At 35.4% G+C, this 9,294-nt stretch overlaps 1 protein-coding gene and 1 long non-coding RNA gene across 5 annotated transcripts; both read left to right on the top strand.

Moving 5' to 3' along the window:
• The first annotated feature begins 1,785 nt into the window (after positions 1–1,785).
• Positions 1,786–8,699, top strand: LOC109176088 (casein kinase 1-like protein 10). 4 transcript variants are annotated; one of them, XM_019325512.1, is made up of 14 exons: positions 1,787–2,562; positions 2,650–2,690; positions 2,828–2,897; positions 2,980–3,128; positions 3,209–3,304; positions 4,035–4,105; positions 6,001–6,062; positions 6,176–6,239; positions 6,338–6,422; positions 6,534–6,660; positions 6,804–6,877; positions 6,963–7,026; positions 7,200–7,336; positions 8,130–8,699. In XM_019325512.1, the coding sequence occupies exons 1-14, from the start codon at positions 2,487–2,489 to the stop codon at positions 8,406–8,408; spliced, it is 1,395 nt and encodes a 464-aa protein (XP_019181057.1). In that variant the 5' UTR covers positions 1,787–2,486; the 3' UTR covers positions 8,409–8,699. The 4 variants fall into 4 exon arrangements, with proteins under 4 accessions (XP_019181056.1, XP_019181057.1, XP_019181058.1 ...); XM_019325511.1 differs by having other exon boundaries at positions 1,786–2,690; XM_019325513.1 differs by lacking the exon at positions 2,828–2,897 and having other exon boundaries at positions 2,523–2,562; positions 2,999–3,128.
• Positions 4,101–5,238, top strand: LOC109176091. The gene is made up of 2 exons (XR_002053345.1): positions 4,101–4,185; positions 4,420–5,238. It is a non-coding gene; the product is annotated as an uncharacterized LOC109176091 (long non-coding RNA).
• Positions 8,700–9,294: the final 595 nt, after the last annotated feature.

Here is a 9,294-nt window from a genome sequence, read left to right as displayed (position 1 = left end):
AAATCCGCTAACGCTAACCGTTAACTGCTGATTGTCAAACAAGGACATTGCGAGGTGTTCTCACTTCAATTTGTTGTGTAATCTGAATACTCTCTTTGTTACAAAATCTTTCAAGTAGTTAATATGGTTGGCTTTATTAATTATATTTTTTTAATTTTTCATGGTATTAATAAAATACTTGGTAAATAAATATATAGCATTATTTTGTATTATAACTTTGATATTTAATTAGAAAAATAGTGCACAAAAAAGATAATAGATAATGTAGTGAATATAATCAATTGATGAATTTGAATGTAAAAATTTTTACATTTGAGAAAAATTAAGACAATATAACTAATGATTTTCAAAAAAAAAAAAAAAAAAAGACAATATAACTAATGAAAATATTTCTTTTAATTAATTTATTGATAATTAATAATTTTTTTTCACTGAATAAAGACATTGTAAGGACAATTTAGCGAATATAATCAATTAATAAATTTGAATATAAAGAATTTTTATATTGAAGAAAAATAAAGACAATATAACTAATAAAATTATTTCTTTTAGTGTAAAATTTAAATCTGATCAATCTTTTAATCAATCTGAACCATTCATTTGATTAAAATCTGTGACCGCCATTTTTTCTACTCATTATAGGCCTAACTCTCTTGGGCTCTTATTAGTATAGTAGACGTGGGACGACTAGCAATCGAAATTATTTATTCTCTTTTGTTATTCTTGACGTTGTTAACTATGCATTGACTAGGAACACACACAAATTTGTAGAGTTCAAAACTAGCGAATTGAAACATTCACACTTTTAGCCTTCAAAAAAGAAAAGAAACATTCACACTTTTAAATATTTTTTTTTTCTATGAAAAATTCAAAGACTTGTTTATAACTTTATATATTTAAAAATGAATCTATACATTAATAAAAAGAAAAAGGAGAGAAGAATTCCATACAACAATTACATGTTGGAAAGTGATGGTAGAGAGTGATTTAAGGGAAGGAAGTTCATACAATTTCAAGGTAAATTTCTTTATGAAACATTAGTTAATTAAAATTCTAATAAATTATATATTCACAATTTTTTTTAAAAATAAACACATAAAAAGTCATATTTAAAATAGCTACTTCCTTTTGTCTCAAAAGGTTAAATCTCCAACTCCAAGGCTCCACAAAACATTTGAGAGGGGATGTAAACCACGGTAGTTCTACTACAAAACATTTGAGAGGGGATGTAAACCACGGTAGTTCTACTACATGGACTCCCAAATCTTACTCTCTAAATTTCTTCATGATGTGGCGGACACTAATAAACTACTTTTTCGTGTGGGTCCCAATAGTTTTTTTTTCTTTTTTTTTGAATGCTACTGACTCTATTACAATTCGGGTCAACGCCTCCACACTGAAGCTCGAACTCACAACCTCTCATATGGGAGTCCAATCCGGGTGCCATTAGACCACAAGGTCTTCCAAACCACAATAACCTAATTATGTTGGTGTGTACAAATAATCTGTCCCTTTGAACATAATTTTTACATTATCATTCTCGAATTTTAAACCTTAATCTATTGCCTTAAATACTATCAACTAAACCAGTGAGCTAAATCCGTAAAAACAAATAACTACTTCCTTTTGTTCAACTTTAATGTAAAGTGATTGATTCTAGGAGGTAATGAATGATTCCAATACTTGGGGCTGAGGCCCATGTGAAGTTTGGTCTTGGTGGGGCAATTCGTAAACCCGGAAAGGGCAAAATGCCCAAAAGTACATAATCTACATTCTACAACACCATTTATGATTTAACCTTGTATCATTTCTATTTCTGCTTCCTATTCTCTCTCTCTCTCCCTCATTTCTTCTTACACACAAAACCATCTCTGTTAAGAATCAATTCCCATAATTTCCCCTCGGATTTCGTTACCTTGGATTCTTTCTCTAACCTTTCTTCTCATTTTCATCTCTCTGTATATTATCATTAGATATAAATACTGTATATATATGTACGGAGAATTGATTTTCCCTTTCAATTCTCTTCTATTTTTCCTGTCTGTATAACCAACCCAACTCGTTTCTCCATTTCTACATTCCTCTCCTTCGATTAGACCCAGATTTAAGCTATTTCTTGATAACTGGAATCCTTGGGTCTCCTTTACATTATTAACTCATTCTTTTATTTTATTATATTTTTCCCCAAGTGATAGGCATTTTGTTGTATTATACGGGTATTGAAGGATTGGTAATGGTTTGGTACTTTGATGTTTAATTTATTTTAGACAAATTAGAGAGACGTTTTGGGAATTTTTTTTTTTTTTCTTTCCGATTATTGGCATTTTTCTGGATCTGGAGGTGATTTCAAGATTTGGGTTTTCGATGATATGTTATTTGTGAATGTGGAATTGGGTTAAGCGGAAAACCAAGGAAGATTATCCTTTTGTAGGATATTTTTTATTTTGAGTTTGTGGAAGGGTTAATTTTGGTTTGGGAAATTGAATATGGATCATATCGTTGGTGGAAAGTTTAAGTTGGGCAGGAAGATAGGTAGCGGATCTTTTGGGGAGCTTTATTTGGGTAATTTTTGCACTCCTTTTGTTGGTTTTTTTTTTTTTTTTTTTTCCTCAAATTATTCTGTTGGTGAAATATGTTTTTTTGTTCCAGGAGTAAATGCACAAACTGGAGAAGAAGTTGCTGTGAAGCTGGTGAGTTTTTAAGGATTTAGTTATAGCTATAATTACAATATGATTTTGTATGATATTTTCCTAGTTCAATTGATGTTTAGATTTTGTGCTGAATTCATTATGGATATCTTTCATAATCTAACTTTTTAGTTTCCCAGGAATCAATAAAAACTAAGCACCCTCAGCTTCATTATGAATCAAAGATCTATATGCTTTTACAGGGTGGAAGTAAGTAGCAGTTGTTTCATTCTTTCTTTCTTTGTGGTACTTTTGAGCTGATTCGTGTTGTATTTTTTTTTTCTTCTGTAAGCGGGAATTCCCCATCTCAGGTACTTTGGAGTTGAAGGAGAATACAATGCCATGGTTATTGACCTTCTTGGCCCAAGCTTGGAAGACTTGTTTAACTATTGCAATAGGAAGTTCACCTTGAAAACAGTTCTAATGCTTGCAGATCAATTCGTAAGTATGCACAACTATAAAGTGATGTTCACGTTATTATTTATTTAGGTGGCATGTTCAGGCCTTATTGTTGTGTGTAGCTTAATAGGGTTGAATATATGCACGCAAGAGGATTTCTCCATCGTGACATAAAACCTGACAACTTCTTAATGGGTTTAGGGCGTAAAGCAAATCAGGTGCGCATTTTTAATGTATTTTTACCTTATTCTCATATTTACAGATGTTTGGATGCAATCTTCTTTTCTCATCATTTTGGTCTTTTTGTTTTTAAACTTTCTGCCACTGCCAGATGCTAAAATCATCAATAATTTATGTGATGTTTCAAAATTTTAGATGTTTTTATTCTTTCATATTTTTTTTGGCCACTTTTTAAATTTAAATCACTAATGTTTTTGTACATTCATTAAAACTTTAGCAACTGGCATTGAACATATTGTTTCGGTGTTTACATGAGGTGAATATTCTGATGGTCATTATAATACCTTGCCATGTTTGTTATTGTTTCTTCCAAATTTTGAACTTTAAATCATACATTTAAGTTACATAATGAGTTCTATTGTTATTGTTATTGTTCGACTAGAAGGAAGCAAAATGACAAGAATAAGCTGCATAAGGCTCTCGACTTTTATGTTTGATGTGAAACCTTTTACTGCCTCATTGTTTAATATGAAAATCTGCCAAACTTATCAAGGATTTGTTTTTTCCTCCTAAATAACATAATCTTGATTTTATTATTTTAAATATGCTATGGTGGTTTTCAAGATTTTGATGCTTATTGAAGAACAATATATTGGTTTGTGCTTAAAAGTTTGTATGCTTAAACTAAGGCTTTCTGCATCAAATGATATCTGTTGCAGTGCTACATTTCAATGATTCGCTTTGTGAATCCATTTTTCTTTGTAACAGGTTTACATCATTGACTATGGTCTTGCCAAAAAGTATAGAGATCTTCATACACACAAACACATACCATATAGGTATTAGTTCAGTACTTCTATTTAGTTATTTATTTATTTTCATATTATGTAGTGAAATGTGAGTTGTAGAGTGGTTAGAGGTTTTTTTGGTCAAGCCATGAGTTGTCCTGAGCAGACTCTAACTGTAGGAGGCTCTTTTACGCCCGTACCATACTTAGACTAATCCCCATTCGCACTGGGCCGGCCCAATTAAGGGGCAAAGTGCTGGCCAGATTGGTTTTTCCATACGAGAGGGGGTTCGAACTCCTGACCTCTCTTAATGGATGAGAGTGCACGCCCACTCACGCCAACCAAGCTGGTTAGAGTGGTTAGAGGTTTGATAAAAAGGTGTCTTGATAAAGAATAATGCTTGTAGTAAAGGCAAGAAGTGTTATCTATATATCATATCTTGAAATCATTGATTAGTCGCTTTGAAAGTTTGAAGATAGAAAAGGATTTTAGCTAGGTATGCTTGTTACGGTCTTGTTTCCTTTATTTCCTTTTTACTTTTACATTTGTTTTTTTTCCTTTACTTTTTCTGAGAACAGTGGGTGGGGGAGTGGATATACATTGATTAACTACTGTACTTGAATGCATTTATATTGTTTGAAAATGTGTTGCTCCTGTATGTAGGCTAACAACAAAGTGTAATGAGCAAAATATGGTACCTGTTACTCATTAAAGCTATTGAGATAGGTAGGTACATACATAGGGGATCATGCAGTTTTGCATGTGAGCTTCATTGACAGCTACTATTACTGGCTGTTTGGTTGGAAGGAATTGAAATTCTTTTCCTACCTAATTCTTTAACATGTAACATTAAATTGCTTGGAGGGAATTGAATACTAGTGCAATTAGGCTCCTATATGTTTTTTCATAGTTAAATAATAGGCCTTTTGGTTGCAAGGGAGGGAATTAGGGGGGGAAAGGAATTATAATTCCGTGCGAAAGGAATAATGTGGGAATAAAGTAGGAATTCAAATTCCATTGTTTGGTAGGCAGGAATAGAATACCTGGGAATTTCAATTATAGTGTTTGGTATATATAGGAATTGAAAGGGAATAAGTAGTATAAAGACCAAAATGCCCTTGTAATTGCAATTCCTAGGGAAAGATGTAGGATTATTAGGGAGGGGCAATATGGTCCTCACACTCCAAAATTTCTTCCCATGTGTTATGGAATTGCAATTCCTAGGGGGGAGGTGGGATTTGCAATTCCTCCCAACCAAACTCTGGAATTTTTCACTTCTTGGAATTAAGTGGGAAAGGAATTGCAATTCCTCCCTACCAAGCATGCCATAAGCGCTTGAACTTTAAATACTAGTGCAATTAGGCTCCTATACTTGAAACTCTTCTATTTAATAGTCTTAACCCTCAAATTTGGTGCATTCTTATGGAATCTCCAGTAAAAGCTACACAGTTGTCATATTTTGTGGTTAATGATGTAAAATTTGCCAATATTGCAAGATATCACTGCAAATGTCAAAATGCTTTCTCTAAAAAACCCCAAAATTCTTGATTCCCATTTGAAGTTGTGCAAAATTCCTCGACTGCACCGTCAAGCCATTGGAGGGCTAGACGGCTAGTACAATGGACTTAATTTTTTTCTCTAACATGTAGGCACTATGGGACGGTTATTGTTGTTTTCTATTTTTATTTTTATTTATTATTATTTTTAAAAATAAAAGTTAGGGTGGCTTATCAGCTTATGCGCTCCTCTTGATTCATCCATGACACTTCTAGATGACCTTATTATTTTACCAATGATGATAGCTGTCCATGTGCTGCCAAGCTGTGATTTATGCTATGCAATCACCCTTCCCCTGTCCTACTCTTTTCATTTTTCTTGAAATTCTGTAACCGTAGGGCCTAGGGTCCAATTCTGATTTTTTGGATAATCATTTGGTCCTTTTACAGGGATAACAAGAACCTTACTGGCACAGCTCGTTACGCAAGTGTTAACACCCATCGTGGAATTGGTGGGTGAAAATATCATTTTGGCCACGTGTTCTATTAGGTGGCATTCCATTATTATGTAATAAGTGTAATGCCATTTTTTTTTTTTCACATAAAAATGAATAAATTCTTGCAGAGCAAAGCAGAAGAGATGATCTCGAGTCTGTTGGCTATGTACTAATGTATTTCTTGAGGGGAAGGTTTGTCACAAGTGCTATTCATTTTTGCTTCTCTTTTGTATATTTATTATGCTTTACCGTGCAAATATCTCACACTGTTTTAATCACTCTGACTGAAGCCTTCCCTGGCAAGGACTGAAAGCTGGCACAAAGAAGCAGAAATATGACAAGATAGCTGAGAAGAAAATGCTTACACCTATTGAGGTACTATGGTTCTTTGATATGACAATGCTTTGTGATGTGAATGTCCTTAATTGTATTCTTGATTTATATTGCTTTGCTAAATCAGTATTGTTGAGTGAAAACTGTATACAGGTGCTTTGCAAATCTTACCCATCAGAATTCATGTCGTATTTTCATTATTGCCGATCTTTGAGGTTCGAGGACAAGCCGGACTACTCATACCTGAAGAGACTGTTCCGTGACCTCTTCATTAGAGAAGGTGAGTTTGCTCTTTAAATAAAAGACCCAAGTTTTGCATGAAATCTTAATGTTTGTGTGTTTCGAAATTTCCCTAGGAGTATCGTTACCCTTGAATCCCCTTGATATCATTATTATTTAAGGGGTTACTGTACTTGGGTGCAGGCTATCAATTCGACTATGTATTTGACTGGACTATCTTGAAGTACCCGCACATTGGTTCCAATTCTAGAGGGCGAGTATGTCTTCATTTGGTATAGTGGTAGTGTGGCTCTTTCTGCGTATTTATATAGTCTGTTTCTTATATTGCTACTTGTTTTTCAGCAACAAACTGCACGATTGCCTTTGAACCCAGGACCATCTGTTGAGAGAGCGGAAAAGACTCCAGGTGCTCTTTTCTCAGATAGCCTTTTGTTTGGAAGAAGCTCTTGTGCAATCTATGTGATTCAAATTTGTGCTACGTTATTAGTTACATAATAACAACTGGGAATTGCGTGCAAATCTGTATAGAAGCCATGGAAGGATTCTTTAGGATTTTTCTTATATGTTTTTATCCTACAGTGAAGCAGGAAGTTCGAGATAGGTCTTCTGGTGCTTTGGAGACATTTGTTCGAAGGAATCATTCTGGTACTGGTTTGCATGGTGAGCATTCAAGGCACAGGTCAGCAGCGGCAGATATGACATTATCCAAAGACACGGTGAGTGGACAAGAAGTTAGCATATATTTTTTTTGGTCAGACCACAAGGTGTCCTGAGCAGGCCATAATTGTAGGAGGCACCCTTTAAGCCCGTACCATACTTAGACTAATCCCTGTTTGCACTGGACTGGCCCAATTAAGGGGCAAAGTCCTAAGCAGGCCCTAACTGTAGGAAGCACCCTTTAAGCCCGTACCATACTTAGACTAATCCCTGTTTGCACTTGGTTGGCCCAATTAAGGGGCAAAGTGCTGGCCAGGTTGGTTTTTCCATACGAGAGAGGGTTCGAACAATCTACCTCTCTTAAGGGACAAGAGTGCACGGCCATTCACGCCAACCAAGCTGGTTATAATCTTTTAATTTTTTATTTCTAATATCCATGCAATTATTCCTGCAAATGAATGCGCTAGTTGGGTGCCCAGGGGGCGCCTAGCGCTTAAAGCGCCGCCTAGGCAGGTGAGTAATAATAATAAGAAAAACACATCAGTGTATATACATTGCACACCCAAAAAAAAAAAAAACACTCGGCCGAGTTGGTTGCCGAGTTTGGCCAACTTGGGTGCCGAGTTTGGCCGACTCAGGTGCCGAGTTGGCCGACTCGGGTGCCGAGTTGGCCGACTCGGGTGCCGAGTTGGCCGACTCGGGTGCCTAGGCCGCCTAGTAATTGGCCAGTAGACTAATATCTGCCTAAGGGTTAAATCCCCTCGGCTGCCTAGGCCGATTTTTTACAACACTGCTGCAAAAGTGCAAATAGATTGATGTATTCCCTTTTATTCTTCCTTTCGATATCTTCAGCAAGCTGATGCTGAAAAATGGCGTGGGTCTCGGGCTGGTAGCTCCTCAAGGAAGGCTGTAGCGTCAAGCAGCAAGCCGAGCTCCACTGAACCCACCGAAAATCGAACTCTGAGGCTGAGTTCAAGTAGTGGGCACTTGTCCTCCGCCCAAAGAGTGCAGCCTGGATACGAGTCCAAATCATCGTCTATCACGCGTAATGCTGCCACTAAAGGTGGCGGGCAGGACGAGGCACTTAGAAGTTTTGAGCTTCTGGCTATTGGCACAGGAAGAAGAAAATAAGCACACTCGGAGCTCTGTTTGTGGTAACTAAGCAATCTTATCTCTTCGTCAAAATTGTTCCCCCTACCCTTACATGCACATAGCGGTGTTTTTTGCTCACCGATAAAATCGTTGAATTTGGATTTCCTACCATTTGTATCTGCCTAGAATTCTTGCCATTAACTTCCTTGTAAAATCTCCAAAATGGATGAAGTATCTCACTGAAGGGTACTTGATTGTGCATTTGGGACTATTACCTTATTTTAGCAATTTTTATGTAATCTGTTGCGCAAGTAATAAGGTTCTTTTAAATATTGTGTTTATATTTAACTTGTTATTATAGCTCTAGTCAATTTTAAACACAGTTCACAGAAGATTTGACTTGTTTCAAGCCCCTTTTCACATGCTAATTCACCTTAAGAATAATATTTTTCAGGCAAAAATAATTAGAGGCTCTTTTCCTTTATTAGGTTAGAATTTGTACTTGAAAAATGATAATTATAGGCATAACAATGAAATGTACCAATGCATCCAATGCACTACACACCCAAACAAATTGCATCATACCTTCTCATACCTAATTGTGCGTTTTCGAATAGTGTGGTGTGTTTATGTATATTTAAATATTTAATAGTGCGTTTTGTGGTGATGCGTACTTAATGATGTATTTTTTGGTGCATTGGTGCATTTTGTTGTTGTGCGTTTCCAAACACTATTGGTGCATGTTTGCATACCTAAGGGTGTGACCGCACATGAATTTGGCCTTATGTATATATATATATATATATATATATATATATATATATATATATATATATATATATATATATATATATATATATATATATATTAGTTTTACACGCGCATTGCGCGAATGAGTTAATGTCAATGTTTATAATTAAATAAG

Source organism: Ipomoea nil, unplaced genomic scaffold (assembly GCF_001879475.1).
Source record: "Ipomoea nil cultivar Tokyo-kokei standard unplaced genomic scaffold, Asagao_1.1 scaffold0688, whole genome shotgun sequence".
In the NCBI taxonomy this organism is placed as follows: Eukaryota; Viridiplantae; Streptophyta; class Magnoliopsida; order Solanales; family Convolvulaceae; genus Ipomoea; species Ipomoea nil.
The sequence above is the reverse complement of the archived record's forward strand: the minus strand, read 5'-3'. Positions and strand labels throughout refer to the sequence as shown.